General features: G+C 34.7%; 3 protein-coding genes and 1 pseudogene across 3 annotated transcripts in view; 2 read left to right on the forward strand and 2 right to left on the reverse strand.

The window, feature by feature from the left end:
- LOC106330878 overlaps positions 1-229 on the forward strand; it is a 1295-nt pseudogene extending 1066 nt beyond the window's left edge.
- A 2904-nt stretch (positions 230-3133) lies between these two features.
- Positions 3134-4387, reverse strand: LOC106304138. Its single transcript, XM_013740564.1, has one exon. It carries the CDS (start codon positions 4297-4299, stop codon positions 3292-3294), a length of 1008 nt encoding a protein of 335 aa, XP_013596018.1. The 5' UTR covers positions 4300-4387; the 3' UTR covers positions 3134-3291.
- Positions 4388-11504: 7117 nt separating this feature from the next.
- LOC106311021 (potassium channel AKT2/3) lies at positions 11505-15593 on the reverse strand. The gene is made up of 11 exons (XM_013748255.1): positions 15508-15593; positions 15154-15378; positions 14504-14722; positions 14096-14254; positions 13952-14009; positions 13556-13867; positions 13038-13277; positions 12445-12957; positions 12288-12363; positions 11763-12212; positions 11505-11657 (listed from the first exon to the last, which is right to left on the reverse strand). Exons 2-11 carry the CDS (start codon positions 15366-15368, stop codon positions 11533-11535), a joined length of 2367 nt encoding a protein of 788 aa, XP_013603709.1. The 5' UTR covers positions 15369-15378; positions 15508-15593; the 3' UTR covers positions 11505-11532.
- Positions 15594-18933: 3340 nt separating this feature from the next.
- LOC106330889 overlaps positions 18934-20067 on the forward strand; it is a 3169-nt gene continuing 2035 nt past the window's right edge. Inside the window, exon 1 of the mRNA XM_013769285.1 lies at positions 18934-19890. Within this exon, the coding sequence (XP_013624739.1) occupies positions 18934-19890 (957 nt within the window). The remainder of the gene's footprint in view (positions 19891-20067) is intronic.

Genomic DNA, 20067 nt, shown 5'->3' on the forward strand with positions numbered 1-20067 from the left:
TAGGCATCCTTCTAATTGGAAACTGTGGGTGGTTGTGATAGCTTCAGGTTTAGCTATGCTTTTAGAGATATATGACTTCCCTCCGTATGGAGGCTATTTCGATGCTCACTCTATTTGGCACGCCACAGTTCCTCTAACCATTCTCTGGTGGAGCTTTATTAGAGACGATGCTGAGTTCAGAACTTCCAGTCTTCTCAAGAAATCTAAGACAAAGGCGAAGTAAGTTTACTTACAGATGGAAAGGTTTCTTGAGCTTTTTCAATGTTTTTTATTCAGAGATTTGACTTGACCTTGCTTTTGGTCAATTGAGTCTTAAGACTTTTGTTAATATTATGAGAAAATCTTGTGATCTATATATGATTGTGTTAATAAAATTTGATTTTACATAAATTGTGTTAATTGTAGGGTTTAATTTAATTAAACAAAATAAGCTTTAATGACCATTCATACAAAATCTAAAGTATTTCAATAATTTCATGACACCATATTAACCATTGCGCAAAGTCACTTAAAACAATAGCAGCAAGGAACCACAAGTCGAAAGCCTTGGCCAGTTTATATACATTTACTCATGTTTGATACAACAATGTTCCATATTGAAAAAATATATTTTCCGAAGCGCAGGACTACGCTCCTAGATGCCTTTGACGGGGTGGACGATCATTGGGTTGAATTAATAACTGGAGACCTAGAAGCTTTCCCGACGATGAAAAATAAAGCGACCTAACAGTTGAGTTAGAAGCACAGAAAACTAATGTTCCAAGGCCCACTAAATTTCAAACCTAAACAATTTAAACCCAGATTATTTTCTTGAAACATAAAGCTATACCAATTTTTTTTTTTGGTCTGCGATTGATTTTTTTTTTTAAACCACAAAACCATTTTTATTATAAAAAAATCGCTAAACCTCTATACTAAATAGTTATATAACAATATAAATATATAAATATCTTCACTTCATACTTTAATTTAAAAAAAAAAGATTACAATTGAGAAGTTTCACAATAAAATCCGTGTAAACTAAGAAAACTATTTTATTTACTGTACATATACATTTAAAAATTTTAAAATCAAAATTTAAACCCTTTTCCTTACACTATTTTAACCGTAACTTAGCAACTACAAAAGTTCGGTTATCTTTGATCATTTTTACGCTAGAGGTCAATCAAATCTATACCAATATAAGATTAAAAAAAATAACAACAAAATGAATACTATGGTCATTGTTAGATCTACCTAATCAACATGTATAACTTTCAATCCTCTTTTCGTAGACAATTATAGACAACATGACAAAATTAATTTTTATCAAAAAAAAATAAACAATACAATTACATGCACAAAATAACACAATGCATCGATAACGTACCCAGTTTCGCGCAAACCCCTAGTATATAAAAAGTTAATGATATCGTTCACTTAAATTTGGGGTGGGTCCGAGTGAAATTGAAAGAAGAAGTTGGAGATAAATATAGTTTAAGTTTAAGGAGATAAATATCGTTCACTTAAATGTGAGTAAATTGACAAAATGTCGCAGAAGATAAATATAGTTTAAGTTTGTTCAGTATAAAATTGAATAAACCAAAAACCAACATTAGACATAGGCGTTCGGATCTTCGGATCGGGTTCGGGCCAGTTTCTTTCGGGTCCGGGTCTTTTCGGATCCTAAATATTTAGACCCAATAGGTACTTAGAAATTTTCGGTTCGGGTTCGGATCGGTTCTTCTCGGGTCCGGGTCGGTTTAGGTCTATAATTAAAATACCCATAAAATACCCGTAATTTTTCGGATCCATATCGGGTCCGGGTTGGGTTCGAGTATTTAGGATCTGAAAAGGACATGATATACCCAATTCCATCAACTTTAGTTGAATATTTGTCATATATATATCTAAAATTTAACAAAACAACTTAAATGAAACTATTAATAATTAAAATAAAACATTTTAAAACTCTAAATTTTACGTTTTAAAGCTTTATATTACTTTAAAAATGTTAAAAAATAATAACAGATGTTGTTAACAAAAGATATTTCAACTAAATCATAAAATAATATATATAAAATAGAACACAAAAACATCATAGTTTTAGATATACATGTTTTTATGTCGGGTACAAATCGGTTTTTATCGGGTCAGGTCTATTCGGGTCGGTTCTTTTCGGGTCCGGGTATATTCGGGTCGGTTCCTTTTCGGTTCCGGTTCTTTCGGGTAAAAAAAATTTAGACCCAAAAGGTACTTGTAAATTTTATGTCCGGTTCCGGGTCGGGTATTTTTGGGTCGGTTCCGGTTCGGGTCTTCGGGTCCAGGTTAAAATGCCCAGGCCTAACCAACACTGTAAAACTGAGCTAAACTAAGATAAAAAATAATTTTAATATGATATCTAATTTTTGTAAACCAAAATATTAAAAAATCAAACCGAAACCATACCAAAATTTAATAAACCAAAAACCACCGGTATATAAACTGAACCAAACTAAAATAATATGATTTTAATATGGTATCTAATTTTTATAAACCAAAATATCGAAAAACTAATCCGAGACCCTACCAAAATCCGGATTGAACAACCCTACCCAAAGCGTGGTCTCGAGATCGAACCTAACTCATTGAATCGACTCAATATGCTTTGAATACATTCAGTTCCGACATGCGATTCATTCATGGTTTATTGTAACAAACTGTTCGATGTTGTGCAACAATAAAATTGGAGAGACTGACACTATTCCACATTGAATTATGTAGTTGGTTAATTATGGTTAGATTTTTGTATGAATGCAATGTCTCCCGAAAAAAAAAACAGAGACTGGGAATAAACAGTTTGGGTATATTGATGGACTGATGGTTAACTTTCAACCAAACCCAAAACCTTTCTTTGTCATCCAGTAGTTTTTGATTGAAATTATAAGGCTGCTGTTACACAATACCTTTCTTGGATAGTGAACTTAAAATTACAAATCGTCCCATCATAAAGAGTAATTTGTTTCCTCGTTATACGATTGAAGTTTTAGCAAAGACCATTTACCTCAGTAGATTAGTAGTTTTGTAGCAGATAGAAAATTACATCTACACACAGCTAGTTTACTTGGTCATGAAACTAACCCATAAAAATTGAGAAAATTAGTTACACACATAGATTAACATTTTAATAGAAAGCTTTCTCTTCTTAATTTACATGATGATAAGCAAACACGAATATTTGCCCAAATCCACACATCGTACTAAACAGCAAAAGTAGCAAATTAAAAAATAAAAATAGACCCTTTGAGACTATTGATAGGGCGTTTACAAAAGTCAATGAACCTTCTTAATGAAAAGATTACGAAAGCCAAATAAACCATTAGGATTGGGATTATTAACATTGGCGATATTATCATCACTCCCAATGTTATTACTTCCACTCTGGTCGTTTCTGCAGCTTAACCGGCTCCGATAACCGATGCACATAGGCACGTTCAAGTTTATGACTTTTGCTTTATTGCTCTCGATTCCAGTTTTACCCCTACGCGCCTCGGGAACTTCCCTTTTACCCGAAACCCGACCCACCGACTCGGATATCGTTTTCCCTGTCGGAGCTCCGCTTCCACGTCGGACTTGCCAGACCGGACTGTTCCGACCAAGATGCACGCCGTTACGACCGGGACTGCTCGGCCATTTCCTAGACTTTGATTCGCCGGTGGAGTTGCTACGGGAACACGGCGCGCTGCTGACTTTCCGGGTCGTCGGAGCTCCAAACGACATTCTGGGTCGGGTCACGTTGTTACCAGCGGATCTGCTTCTTGAAAACGGCCAAATGTTGATATTCAGCTCCGCTCCTGAGCCCGAACCTGAACCTGAACCTGGACCCGAACCGGACTTCTTCTCTTTCTTCTTCTTATCTTTCACCTTCTCTTTCTTCCCAACCGGTTTATGTTCGGTCTTCTTGAATATATCCCTCCACCGCTTCGACACCGTTGGTTCACGAGTCAACTCGGATCCTAAACCGGGTTCCGGTTCGGCTTTCTGCTCTGTGATCAAAGCATCGGTTGAAGGAGATGGATCCGGTTCGCACTCCGAGACATTCGGGTCGGGTTGAGGCTCGGATTTGATGGAGAGGAGGTGAAGGGGGAGAAGAACGCCGTCGTGAAAAAGCTCGTCGGCGGAGAGAAGATCTGACTCGGTTTGAAGGAATGAAGAGTTTGTTAGACGCCAGAACTCGAATTCCGGTGAGTTGGAGTCGCAGCTGCTCCTCCGTCTTTGGCTACCGCACGGGGAGAGAGTCTCCGGTGGAGGTTTACCGCGTATGCTCGTTGGACTATCCATGTCGCTGAGAGAGAGAGACTTGCAAGGTTGAGGATGATATTAATGAAATATATAGAGAGAGAGATAAACATGAGCAGGTGCAATGTGAGTTTGTTTATATGCAGAGTACATAAATGACGGAAAATTATGTACCAAATCATATTTTTCCATTATTTTAGATTGCTTCTATAATATTTAAATTAAAAATAGATGGAATCTGATTTAAATTAAAAATAGATGGAATCTGTTTATAACTGGAAAATATCTCTAATTTATTTAATTTTATATTTCTTTCCATGATTAAGAGTATAAAATATTGAACATGAAATACAAGACAAGATTTAAGCGACCTATCTATTTTTCATTAATAGTTAGTAAACAGAATAGTAAACTTCTTTTTTTTTGATAAAAAATGGGAGTAATAAATTTCAAACAAAATTTCACCAAAAAGTTAAATATTTTTATTGCGTAGATGATATGCATCGTTGGGATAGTGGCCATTTAAACCAATTTAAACCAGAGGTGGACAAAATATCCGGAAAATTTGTTTCGATCTGTTATTCGTTTCAATTCGATCCGAAAAATTCGGATATTCGTGATTTTACAAATCGAAAAAAATTCAAGATTCGTCAAAGACAAAGCAAATCACAAATATTAATATTTAAAAAAATAGATATGATTATATATATATAAAATTTTATATCTCTATATAAGTTTTATAATATTTTCATTCACTAAATTAATTATTTAGTTATTAATTTTTAAAAAGTATGTAGTTTTTATAATTTCTGTAATTAAATATTATTATTTATATCATATTTTTCTATTTTTTAATTTTTTTAAAAAAATAAAAAAAAATTAATTATTTTTAACGGATCAAATCGGATATCCGGTAAATTGTCTGGATTTTTTCGGATATCCGGTAAATTGTCTTGATTTTTTCGGATATCCGAAACACCAACGCTACAAATCGAATCCAAAAATCAATTATCCCAGAGCATAATGGATCACAAATATCTTTAAAATTCAGCCCCATGCCCACCCCTAATTTAAACTGAATAGTTTGTAATAATATCACATGAATGGATTGTTTTGTATATAAATCTCACGGTATAATATTATGTATGTGTATTATCAAAGAAATCGTCATACTACAGACTTTTTTTTGGTCGAAATCGTCATACAGACTTTTTTCATTGTCTATGTTTTTTTTCTTTTGCCGCATTGTTTCTTTACTTTTTATTACTAGTTCAGCATTAATACTTAATCCTCAGCACCTTGAAGCATTCTCTGCATGTATATACGACCCAACTCATTTAACTATCCTCACTTAACTTAATTTTAAGCAAATATATATCATATGAATCACTTCTATATTTCAAGAGACAAGCTAACCAAACTATAGGTTTTCCTATGTAGATTGCCAAATTCATATTCAAAATCCAGCTCATGGTGAGACTCTTCAAGTATAACTTATCCTAAACTGCAATTGGTTACTGGAAAGTTTTTTGAAATGAATTTATCAATTTATATTAACAGTGCATTAGTCTAGTGGTTTAATGTTAACATTTAGCAACAAAACGTATAAATACATAAGTAAACATTTATGTTAAATTAACTAAGATGCGATGCAATGTTGTTTATAAACATTCGAAATCTCTGTCTCTAGTTCAATTCCAGTTGGGAATGGAATTTACGTTATGTTTATGTTTTGGTATTAGCAATTGCTGCTTTCGGTTTAAGTGAATTATTTAGGTAATTCTATACACCTCTCAATTAATAAAAATAAATTATATCATAGTTTTATTTACACTATCCAAGACAAACGCGATATGCTATACTTCGTATTGTTGTTGTTTTATTTCTTTCTTTCTTTTTGTCAACTGTTGTTTTATTTCTTAACCTATCCTTTGTATTGCATTTCGCTTCTCTTATAATTTTCAACTTATTTACACATGCACATATATGTCCATATCCTCCGTATTGGTGGTGTTGTTTTATTTGTTAACACGTCCTTTGTATTGCTTCTCATATTATATAAACATGAACATATACATGTGGAAGGCATAAAAATAAGGAGAATACTGATCCCACCAAAATTTAGTCCTGGACCCCTCGGAACTTGATATTTTTTCGTTTCATGATTAATGGTTTCCGAGAAAATAGCAAACGAAAGTTAAACTTTATGGATTACAAGAATGAAATTTGGAAACTGAAGTTGACCCTTTTCATGTTTAAAATCTTCTGCGATTATCATTACCCTGAAACCCGGAAGTCATTTCATTTTACATTTCGTCTTATTTTGTTTTTTTCTCAGAACAAAGTTATTAATTAAAATATGATGTCATTGTGATGTTGGTGATACCAAGTTTCAAAGTTTCAAAGTTTCAAAATTTTAATTATTTATACATCATAAGATTTTCAATCATTTCTTTAATTTGACTAAAAATAATTAGAAGAACAAATCACATTCCTCGACCGCATTTCATGGAAAATAAAATAGCAAAATACTTAGGGTATACTTTAACATAAAAAGTAAAGAGTTTTTGTCAACTGTATATTCAACTACCAAGTTTTTTTTTTTTTTTCCATCTGAAATTTTATTAAAGGGCAAAAGCCCAACTTGTAAAAGCCCAAAGCAATGGACTAACCAAAAAAAAAAACCCAACAACTAAAAACATGGTCTGCGGCCCACATCACCGATTCGGACAAACCGACGAAAACACGCGCAAACACGTGTTGAAGTTAGCGAAAGAAAGAGACACGTGTCAACCTCTAACAACTAGAGAAGACACGCGTCTCGCAACCACGCCGGACCACGCCGGAATCAGAGCCACCACTCGGAATTCAACCAGGACCTTAACCAGAGGCACCGAATCCATCTCCAACGACAGTATTGGAAGATTGCCGGAATCAGTTTAACGTTTTGGAGAGTTCAATCGAAATCGAAAACGAAATCGAGATCGAGATCTCATCCAAGGTAAGGCCCACGCACACCACAAACTCGTCACTCACCTCGATCACACTCGAGGAGAACAAACGGAACCCAGACAAGGCCGGCTACACGCCGTCGAGAAGACCACCGTGTACCAGAGAAAGCCAGCCGCCATCGCCGGAGAAGAAGGCAAAGACGCTGGAGACAAAAGCCGGACGACCATCGAGAGTAACGACGCGACGCCGGAGACAGAACCGGCCGACCACCGAAGAAAAGGTGCGTCGCCGGAAACAAAAACCGATCTGGAAACTCTCTTATCTCTACTCCTTGTGAAAGATTAAATTTGGGAACAAGGAAAGTAATGAGAAAATTCTCTCTCTAAAAGAGAGGAGAGAGAGCCCTCCCCACATATGCATCTATATTCAACTACCAAGTTACTAGCGTATATGCAGACCACATATTCCTATTCCTATTCCTATACGTATGTACAGAAAACTTACAAACCTTTCCTTTCTTGTGTTGTCAAAATTGATACTATATTCTATTAATACAGTGTATAAATTTAATAAATAGATATTACCTTCCACCAATTTTTTAAATAAGTTTCTGATTATGTTTGATATTCTTCTTGTAGCTCACGAATAATTTTCATTCTTTTGTTTGGTTATGTTCTTTTGTCTTGCCAACTCCTGTATTTATTTTTCTTTTGTCAACCTTGACAAGTTATGTTATATTTACAAGACCAATATATGAAATATATATTTTTTTTTGTCGGCAATAAGGAAATTAAATACAAGCCACAAGAGTATCGTGAAAAACTACAAAATATTAGCGATAAAAGAGCAAGCCAGGAGAAGTAAACGGGCCAAAATGAGGCCCATTAATAGATGGAAACAAATAATTAAGAACCGGACGTGATCAATGGGACCCACACGTATTAAACGCTTTTAGCGCATACTGTATAGTTCAGCTTTTTTTTCTGGTGGAGCATTACCAATGGCTGTGAAGGAAACTTGATCATAAAACTATCACTATGTTTATACATCCTATATATTAATCGAGAAGTATTTAAAAAATTAGAATCTTAATTTTGTATTAATTAAAAAAAACTTAATCTTAGGTGGCACTTTTAAATGTTTTCTAAATTTCATTTCAAAAAATTCTAGAACATCTAATATAAAGTATAGTTTAAAAATATACTAACAACATTATATAACCCAAAGTATAAGAAATGTATATTCTTTCCTTAAATAAAAGCTACAGAATTACCTAATATGATTAACATATATATGACAATTAATGACTATGAATAATAAATATTTGATAACAATTTTTGCATCATTCTTCATTTTTGTTTAATTTTATATTATTAAAAAGATTAAACAATCACATTAATCATATAATAAAAAATTAGTTTTTTTTTTCTTATATGTTATATTTTGATTTTTTAAAAATGACTTTGAAATTACATAAATGAGGAAACTTTATATGTTATATTTAAGTTTTTTTTAAACGACTTTAAATTACAAAAATAAGGAAACCTTATATATTTTATTTTTCTTATTTTGAATTTTTTAAAACAATTTTAAATTACAAAAATGTAAGTTTTTCTTAATCAAACAACTAAAAGCATTAAAATAACATGTATAAATTCGATGGTTCATCTGAAACTTTTCAAAACCATATGGAAGATAAATGTCAAAATAATTCAACTGTGGAAACAATACTGTTCAATTTTTTTCAAAAATGTGTTCGGTGGAAAAAAAAAATAAAATTTTTGTGTCATAATTTGTTTAATGTCCAATATGATCAACCCATAATATATTAATCATAGTTTAGTTCCACCATTTTTAATAAAAAAATGATCCGGTCCATTTAGGGGTGTTCAATTCGGATATCAGTTCGGTTTCGGTTTGATTTTTTCGGTTTTTAGATATTTTTGTTTATGAAAAATAGCTACCATATTAAAACCATATTTACTTTGGTTTGGTTTGGTTTATATACCATCGGTTTTCGGTTTATTCGGTTTATATCAAAATACCAAAATACCATAAATTTGTTTAAAAAAAAAGTATTTTATGGATTTTATTTATATTATTAGATATTAGTTTTTATATAACATGAAGATATTTCGGTTTTTACTATTTAAAATATTTAGTAAACATATTAAGTTAATAATTTTAATAGTTTTTACATAATAGAAATTAGTAATCCATAATATTATAAATAACTAAATCTAAACACTCATATTTGTTAACAAGAGGGTAAACATTATGTTTTATTAAATTTGATAAAAATAAAAAATAACTTTTAACTTAGAACAAAATATTAAGTTACTAAAAACAACGTTTCAATATAAAAATCAAATTAATAAAATAAATTATGTATATATTCTTAATTATATTATAAACTTTACATATAATTATACTACTATATTTTAAATGATCGGTTTATTCGATTTATTCGGTTTGATCGGTTTATATACCAAACCATATCCATATACCGCGGTTTTCGAAAATGATATTCATTCGGTATATTTGGTATTACCAAGTCCAAACTACTTTCTCTATTTCGGTTCGGTTTGGTTTTAATTGGTTCGATTTTGCCGGATTGAACACCCCTAGGTCCGTTCATCAGAAAGAAATTATATAATAACAACAAAAAATATTGTATATGTATAAATAAAATAATTAAATATATAAAAAAATTATCGATAATATATACAAATAAATTTCTTATCCTAGTTAAATAAAAAAAATATCAAATTAACATATTTTCAGCAATAAATCATTCATGATTTGAAAATGAGCATAATAGATGAGCATCAATATATAAAAATTTGCTGGCAAAGAAAAAAAGGATAGAAATAATAGCGAAGAGATTTTGTTGGTTCGCTTATGTTTGGAAACAGACATAAGATAATGTAAGGCCATGTGATGGATAGCATTATCTCACACTCATTTAATGACGTGGGGTCTCTGATTACTCAATGTCATAAATACCCTTAAAACTCCTCTGCACGTAGCTTCGACGTTACATGGATTTGGTATCTGAGGTTTTCCCCATTTCAGCATCCGTACACTGCCACAATGTTACGACTTCAGATCAATCTTTAAAAGTTGTCTACCACAAAGTTTTTATTTATTTATTTAATCACAGCTTTAAAAGGACATATTCTTATAACTTAACATAAATGTATATTCTTATAACTTAAGATAAATGTATATATTCGTATTTGGATAATAATGCTAAACGGAACTAAAGTTTCAAGTTTGGTAAGCGTCGGGGCCGTAGCCGTATATATAAACGGAGAAGGCTTTTCTTTGTAGGTCCTTACACAGCATGCTCGTGTATTTTTTGTTTGATTTTATTGTCAGCTAGTTGTATTTTTCAAACTAATCACAAAATCTAAAGGTATAGTTTGATCGTTACTTTGGTCCTATGTTATTGGCCTTTTATACTCTATCTTTTGAACAATACTTCACTGCCCAATATTACATGCATATCTAATTGATCAGAAAGAAAGAAAAACCAGGTCAATAAAACATGTTTGCATATGTTAGTTGTTTGTAACTTCCAAATTTAACAATAAAAAAATTTATGTAATGTTCATCGTGATTAAGAAAAATCGAAGGTGCATTAAACTGTTGCTGTTTAGTTGTTTTAGTTGTTTATCAACATTTGTATTACTTAAGCTGATTTACTATAAATGTAAGGTAGGGTTTTGGAGTTGTGTCCAAACTTCAAGTGGAGCAAAAAGTCGTATTATTGTATGGATCCATTGACAAAGAAGTATCATAAACTGACGTGATGATCACGTGATCATTCTCTTCAATTCAACGACTATATTCCATAATACCAAACAAAATAACGTGTACAACCTCAGAATGATGTTCCGAAATATAAATACAAACTCAATAATTCGAATCGTAGCCATAGCATGTGATACTGGTACTACGGACAGTCACGTCACATTTTCATATATGAAAGAAACTAAACGTTAATGTTGAAAAGTTAGTAACATTATTACGTTTTATAATTTTTTTTTTGTCAATTATAATTTTTTTATTTATATTACGTTTTATAATTTTATACTAAATTTCAGTTTCCTTTTTTCTTGGTAAATTTAGTACTATCATTCTCAGATTCACACGTTCGTAATATATGATTTCTTACATTTTCTTACTCCAGCAATAATATATTTTACATCCAATGATATTATTATATCTTCGCTTTTCATTTTTTTTTACTTCAAATTCATTTTTTCACGGTAATAATCTTATCTCATACATTTTTTTTTGGTTTTTAAATTTCGTTTTCTAAATTATTATCTTTTCCACAAAGTAAAGCTTGTCATTGTCTCTTATCACTTCAATACTGTCAATCTCAGCTCCATCTTCATTCGTCACCATCATCTCACTTCCGTTAAACCCAAGCTTTTCCTCTGTTTCATGCACACAAAACGAACCATGTTAAAAAGAAAAACAAACCGAACCCGGTTAGCACACTAAACCAAACCAGGTCTAAGACCTGTAATTTTCTTGTTTACCTGCAATTTTCTTGAGATCATCCAGCGAAGGAGGAAGCAAAATAAGCATCCCAGCTTCATAGCTACTTCTTTCTTTTCTCTCCAATGGATGTCCTCTGAAAATACTCACTCTTTCTTTTTCTTTTTCCACAACTCTTAACTTCTCCAATGATGTGAGCTCATTTGTAACCATATCCGCACCGTTCATATTTAGGAGATTAACCATATCCATTTGGTTCTGGGACATAGCCACCTTCAAAGCTGTGAAACCATGGTGGTCCTTTGTGTCAACATTGATCCCCTGTTTCAGAAGATCCTCTATCACTTCTACGTTGTTCTGTCTCACAGCTTCACATAGAAGATCTCCAGCTACGTGTGGATCCGATATGGCTGCGAAATGATAAAGGATTCTGAATATAGAGTGGTGCTTCTTTGAGATTGCTTCCCATAGTGCCGTGTTACCAGTCACATCTGCAAGTGAATGTTGTGCTTAATACATTTCTGCAGAACGTAAAATATAACACTTCTTGATTATGATGTGTTCACCTCTAATGTGAATGTTGCATCCGTGCTTCAGGAGTACTAGAACACAATCTTCATACCCTTTAGAGGCTGCTATATGCTGAAACAATAACATAAGAAAAGTTAATGACTGATGATGAATACATGTTTAAATTGTTTTTCGGTGGAAGCATAAGGTTACCAGTGGAGTTTTTCCTTTGGAATCTGTAATGTCAGGGCTTAACTTAGCCTTGAGTATCTCATCAAGAAGAGCTGCATTGCCTGTTGATACAACAGTGATAAGATTTGAGGCAATGTTAGGCGAACCTTCATCCTTTTCTCCATCTTGTTGTGCACTTAGATCACCGACATCTAGATCACTCAGCTTCTTGTGATGCTGCAAGAAGTTCTTGAGCATCACGGCATTGTCTTGTTGTTTAATCTGCATTGTCTCAATAAGGAAAGATGTTTTGAGCCGGAGAAGCTGTGAAAGAGACTTTGTTTGAAAAGTGTAGCTCTGAGGTCTGCAACAAAGTGCTCCAACTTCTCCAAATATGTCTCCGCATCTTAGCGTGCCCAACACGCTATCTCTCTCCATCTCTGAGTCTATGATCTCAACTTCTCCTGATACAATTATGTAAACATCATCTGGTGCCTCGTTCTGCATGATGACATCCTCTCTTGGTGGTATGTACTCAGCCTTCATTTTGGAAACCTAATACACATATAAACACACACAAAAAAAGAACTCATTAACTATCCACAAACCCTAGTTAGCTTTGTTATATAACTCACCAGGAGAAGAAGTATCTCTCTGGAGACGCCTTTGAAGAGGTAAACCTTTTCAACAGATGGAAGAAAAAGATGTTGACAAATGCTTTTATGGATAGACTTTGGGAGCTGATCAATAACATGTTGCTGATTCAAGCTCTCTGCTTTAAACCTCAAACACATGTAAGCTAGTATCTGGTCTTTCAGTCTTGGAGGCAATCTGTTTCTGTTAACAAAGTTTGACGCTGCTTGAATGCTATTTCTCTGCACCACCACAACAACAACAAGAAGTTCCCTATGAAAAAACAATACAAAGGGAAAACTTTTTTCTTGAATATTAGGAGGTTCGGGCCGAAACTCGTAAACCCCCGAATCAAAACCACAACATGTAATATTAGTTTCTTTCCAGCGCTCATTCGAACCGGGGAGTCAGGAACGTCTAACATAATGGTCAGATTCCTTTACAGTTGAGCGAACGACCTCTGGTTACAAAGAAAAAAAACTTATGTGTAACCAAAGAGTGAGAGCTTGATCAGACTCACAAATTCCATGGTACGACGAGTCCCTTCCACGACCAAATTAGTCATGTTACCAATAAGATAAGCAGTGAGGCCGAGATTGAATAACATATAGACTGTGATAAACACCATCTCAGTAGTGTTGCTTGCATGGAGATCTCCATATCCCACAGTGGTCATTGTTGTGATAGACCAATAAATGGCTGCAATGTACTTGATGGATAGGCTTTTATCTCTGATGCTAGGGATTGCATCGATCCATGTCTTTCCATGTGGATACCTGTCTGCTAGTAGGTAATAAATGCATCCAGCACAATGCACTAGAAACAACGTCACCTGTATAATATTCAAACCCCATTATGTTTCTTAAAATACAACAACGGTTTTGTTTACTATACAACTTATAGTTTCATTACTCACGCATAGAAGTCGAATGCAGCGGATACAGAAGTAGCTGAATCTTATGTCCTTCTCTAGTCTGAAACAACACGTGAAACATGTGATGTTTTTGTTAGTTTCTCATAAAAGGGTTTGACTATAGACATGACAAGGAGCCATGTGTACCTTGTGAAGAGGTGTTTGACGCGTCGGAGTCTCCAAAACCTGAGCAGTCCCAAGATATTACAAGTGAGGTTCAACTTGCCTGTGCCGGTGACTAAGTATCCGATTGCATCAAATGGTATTGTTGATGCAACATCCATCAAGAACCACGTAGAAAGGTACCTTTAATGAGAGATTAAAATATCATTTTTAGTTAGTACCTACCTACACAATAATTAAAAAGCTTTCTGTTCATGGAATATTAGAAACGGAATCTTTATGTACTTTCCATAATCAGTAATTTTGTCTAATTGCTGATGGGTAAAAATAAAGAATCACATGGTGTGGGGCACAAGAGTCACCTAAACTTTGTCGTCTTCCACAAACTAATCAAAGGGTGACACACAAAAATCATGAACAACAGAGACTGACCTTACTGCAATCTGTTTGGGTTCACGGACAAGAAGCTGTGTTCTTCGGTCTATGTAGGCAACGAAGAACGTCAAGACAATGTCAACAGCAAAGAACATGTCTACTATGTTGTCTGCGATGCAAAGGTTTCTCTTTGGTGAGGAGTTCAGAAACGCGACTTCGAAGGGGTAAACCCACGCAGAGTATGCAACCAAAAGCACCATAAATGACTCCCACCACCTGAATTAGCCAACCACACATGAATCATTAGTTTACTTCTTTACGTTACCTTTCAAGATAAACAAGAGTCTCTGATAACTTCCTTACTACAAGACCATTTGCATCATGAACTCAGTAGATATACTGTGTTACGCAGAAAAAAAATATAAAGAGTACGCAGTGGCGGATGTAGGATTTATATTCGTTGGGGGCAAATAAAATATAAACATAGAAAACAAGGTTCAAAGATAATTTTAGTAGGGGGCAAATCAAATATAAACATAGAAAATAAGACTAAAGTTCATACATGTTATAAAGAATTTGAAATTTTCATAGGGGCAAGTGCCACCAACTTGGCTCACCTACATCCGCCACTGAGAGTACGTTTTTTCAGGTACCCTATGTTGCTCTGTTTCACAGAGACAATCCATAAGAAGAATATGTCGGTGTACCTGTATCTTGAGTCCATGGGTGAGATGACCCATCCACTAGAAATGATCTGATTCTGGTTATAACTTGCAACACCAAGTGGAGGAAGAATAAGCTTTGACAAGTTGTTCAAGCTGAGAGAAGAAGCATCATACTCTTCATCTCTTTCTTTTCCTCGATGGTGCTTCATCACGTCTGGAGATAAGTTGCAATGAGATGCTGAGTACTTGAGGTCCATTATATTCACCCTGAAGAAACAAAATTGTTTTGGTAAACTAACATAAAAAGATAGATGGAAAGAAAGAGAGACGTTTTGGTGGATGGTGTAATTATTGCAACGAAGAGGGAGTTTGTGGTGTGTATGGTGCAAACCGTACGTGGTGGTGGTGGTCCTATTGTCAAACAAGTGAGATTGGGAAGCTTTTGTGGGGAACAAAGCTTTTATTTTTGGAGGACGAGTCACAATAAATAAGGGAAGAAAAATAGTTGATTAAATGTTTTGGAAGATAAGGTGTGAAGTGTGATTGATGGGGCCACAAATGAGAGATAGGTAATGGTTGAGTCTGAGAATGATGCAAAACGTGGTTTTTAGACTCTTTGAGGGTCCCAATGTTTATCATTAGCAACTTTTAAACTCTATATTGAGAATCTAGCAGCGATTAAGAGAGCGTTGTAATGCTACGTTTCCCGCATAGTTAAAGAGAATGTTGTGTGTACTTAAGCACATTGACTAGCGGGTATATGAAGCAGAAGAAAAATTATGAGATAAAATGGAATTAGATTCCAGTTGAGAAATGCATGGGACCAGTTTTTTTTTAGGCGGAAAAGACGATATATTTCCCTATTCGTGTAGTCATCTTCGGTATAGTATTCATCTAGATTGCTCATATATTCTTAATTTGGCTTTTGAGGCACTCACATGGTTAGCTTACAAAAAGGCAAAACAAAGTGAAAGGCAATTATAACCGATATGATTGTACTTTGTTGTAGGATAAATGTCATTAAGATCCCGTACGGAAGAATCACACTGCCTACTTTGCTCCTTCACCATGTTGCCTAACTTTGGTTTTTCTAATCCACATACATAAACCCTAGTTAATCTCACAATAGACTTGACGAGTCCCTAAAATGCATTCACCAGTGAGGAACACGTGGGAGCCAAATAAGATTGTTTTTTTTTTCAGAAACCTAAGTTAGGTGAGCCACGCTATGCTAGTAGAACTTTTGCATCGGACAAGCTCTTCTTCCGATGAGTCCCGAGCAGATCGTAGGCTTCCATGCACCAGCAATCATGGTACCTAGGCAGAAACGGTATGAAGGTATCCCGTATCCGCCTTTCAAGACAGAGCTCTAGAGATTCCGGGGAGACTTTTTCCAAAATAATGTCTAGGCAAATGAAGGCAATGTCTTCTGAAGCTCCAGATTTGTCAACTGTCACTTTTTTGATTGATCCTGTGAGTGAGCATTATGTTCCAAGATGATGAATTTGTGCTGTAGAGAATCAGTTTACATTTTGCTAGTTGAACAAGAATGTAATATACATATTTGTTATAACCCATATCTATTTGTTTGCTGATGTTCTAGGATATCTCAAGGATACCAACAGAAGATGTAAATCATTCTTTGGTTCCTCAGCCACAGCCTTTTAAAAGCTCAAAGGAAGGAGGTCAACCAAGTCCGGTTTCAGTTCTAGAAGCTCTGTGACACCTCCACAACTTAAAATCTATACGGTGATAAATCGATGAATGCCACATGCTTTCTATTAGGGGATATTAACATATCAATAAACGATAAACGAGTCGGTATTAGAATAGAATATAGAATATAATATTTCCATTATTGTATCTTCCTCTTATCAATAGCATTAGGAAAACGTGTATGTACAACTTGATATTATACAACTTCTCACTTTCTGACACCTCCACAATCTTTCCGGTGAAGACAACCTCATTTTCCTTCTTATTCATCGATGGGAGATCAAGACATATCCCGTGGTACAAGAAAATGAATACAGAAGAATGACAAGATAACTAATGTTTGATTTTTGTCTAGAAAATTAGAACAATAGACGATTGAATCCCGTGTAAACCCTTAAATTAAATTTTAATACGGACCGCGTAGAATAATTGATAAAATTATACCTTAATCTAATATAACGTCGAAGGCAGTCATGTTACAAATTACAATACATTGTTATGTACAAGAAAGCATGTGATCGCTTGTAATTTTGAACTTTTTCTGCGCTCTGCATCGCCTATAAATCAAAACCTCCTTTTGGCTAAATATATCACAAAGAAAGAAAGAAAGAAGAGCAATGAGGAGCTTGAGATTGAGCATAGCTGTTCTCGCTGCAGTTTTTGTTTGTCTCTCCATTCTGCAATCCACTAGAGGTTCGTACGTCAAACCACACTAATTATTTGGTTAGAGAATTCATTAACGACAGTAAAAAAAATGCTTATATCTTCTGAATGTTATAATTCAATTAACTAGTTACCACACTGATCAGATGTATAAGTATTGAATTGTCTCAAATATTTTTCAATATTTTCCGTATCTTAAATGATGGTTTACAAAGATCTTATAACATATTGTTAATCCTTTGTACCCTTATGAATTACATTAATTCAATTCTTCTTATCGGGGAGCAGTTGCAGCTTTTCCGCCTTCCGTAAAGTGTATCATTCCATACGGTCAATGTACACCTGCGGATCCCCCCGGTGAAACATGCAATGAGAGATGCCTGAAGTCGGAGAGAATACATACGGAAGGCGGCCAGTGCATCACTAATCCGGGGTATTGTATGTGCTGCTATGATTTCGGCGTTTAAAAAAGAAAGCATGATCAGATTTCAAAAGATAGAGAACGACGTCACTTTGTGTGAGTGTGTGTGGAGGTGTTGCAGTTTGATACTTAAGTGTTTTGTATTCTACTTTGTTATACCTTTGATTTGTGTTCTGTTTGTTTTATGGTGATCAAGTTTCATATAATAAAGCTTTTTTTTAACACTGAATTCAATAAACTTTCAAATGGAACCTCTAGTTCAGGACATCTCAAACTCCATTCTATTTATCACTCTAAAATAGAACGTAGAGTAAAAATAATTCAAAGGTATTCTATTTTTCACTTTATAATAATGTAAAAATGAGTTTACTTAAGTTGTTTATTTTTTGTTCATCACTCTATTTTTCAATCTAAAATAGAGTACCATTGAAGTATAACTCAATTATATTATAGAATTATTCTATTTTAGAGTGAAAAATAGAGAAAACCATTGGAAATGGTCTTAGAATATTACTGACGGCTAAATAGACTTAGAAGGAAGATAGTGCAAAATAATAAAGAATAAAAGGGATTGATGAATATTACTTTTCATATAATAAAGCTGATTACACTGGTGGATGTAAAAAAAACCTTGAATTAATTCTCTCTCTTTTGAGACGATTTCCGGCTAAGTCAATTGACTGGTAGTTGCCTTTTATAATTCTCCAATATTTTCCCTGAGATCAGTGGAACCAATTACCGGCCCTTTTGCCACGGTGGTTACTTTAGGAAATTATATTTTATTTCTTTTTTTGAGTCTAGCTTGACTCTTTGGTTCCCTCTTTTGTTTCAAAAATATTCTACTTTTCTCTTTTCCACCCTAAATCGAAGCAACAATTCCTTTTCTGATGGATTCTAAAAAAATCTTGACTGAATTTTGTCTTACTAATGGGAATTTGGCATCAATCACGCTAGACCTGCTCCCAAAGAATTTTCACCACCACCGCTGCGTAGTCTGTTTCTTCTCTCCGGCAACAACTAACATGGCGGATGTTCTCCACAAAGCGATAAGAGCTATGTCAATTGAGGATGAAGAGGAACCTCTCACGCTACCAGACGAACCCCGATTTCGCGTTTTTGATGAGAATGAGACAAGCCTTTTAGAGCGCTTGCTCAATCCGGACTATCAATCCATGTCTCGAATGATAGAGTATATGATGACGGCGTGGAGAGTCTACGATCGTTTTCAAGGGATTGCGCTCTCAAGGGATAGATTTCAGTTTATTTTCCAGAGGGAAGAGGACTTGCAGACTGTACTCAAAGACCGTCCTTGGTCTTACAATCATTGGACTATAGCCCTTGAGAGATGGACGGCTAACCCTCCTGATGATTTCTTGAAGATGATGGATCTATGGATCCGTATAAGGCATATTCCGGTGAACCATTTCACTAGTGATACTATGTATCGCCTTGCTTCAGAGGTGGGCAAAGTTGATGTCATTGCCTACGACCCTAAGGTCTCTCAGACTAAGGATTACATCAGAGCTAAAGTGTGTTTCAACCTGGAGAACCCGGCCAAGGCATCTAGGAAGATGAACATCAAATCAGGGGGTACAGTGATCACAGAATTTGAGTATGAGAAAATTCACAAACGATGTTTTCACTGTCTTCGCCTCACCCATGAGAAGATTCGATGCCCTTTGCTTCGTCAGGGAAATATTAAAGATAAGCAAGCTCAGGATGTGCAACAAGGTAGCAACCAAGCCGCTCAAATTGCGAAACCGTTGATGATAGCAGAGGGTCCTCCGGGGTTTCCTCCATTGTTCCCTGAGCTATCAAAACAGGATCAAAAGATGGCTATGCTATATATCTCCCATGCTAATGAAACTGAGCGCAGAGCCATGATTAAGAGAGTTAAGCAAGGGATAGCAGATAGCACTATAGAGACCTCGATACGCCTTACCAAAATTACTAATGAGTTGGATAAGGGTAAAGGCCACGTATTCTCTTATCAAGAGGAAACGGCGCCAATGAAAAAACAGAAACCTTTCCTGCTTGTTTCACGCTCAGAAGACTCCCCAGGCTTGCTTAATGACGATGAAGCAGACTCCTCAGCTACTAACACCTCCTTCGCTTCTGCTCCAACTTTGATACCAACGGGTTTTCAGCTTGGCCCT

Source organism: Brassica oleracea, chromosome C1 (assembly GCF_000695525.1).
Source record: "Brassica oleracea var. oleracea cultivar TO1000 chromosome C1, BOL, whole genome shotgun sequence".
In the NCBI taxonomy this organism is placed as follows: Eukaryota; Viridiplantae; Streptophyta; class Magnoliopsida; order Brassicales; family Brassicaceae; genus Brassica; species Brassica oleracea.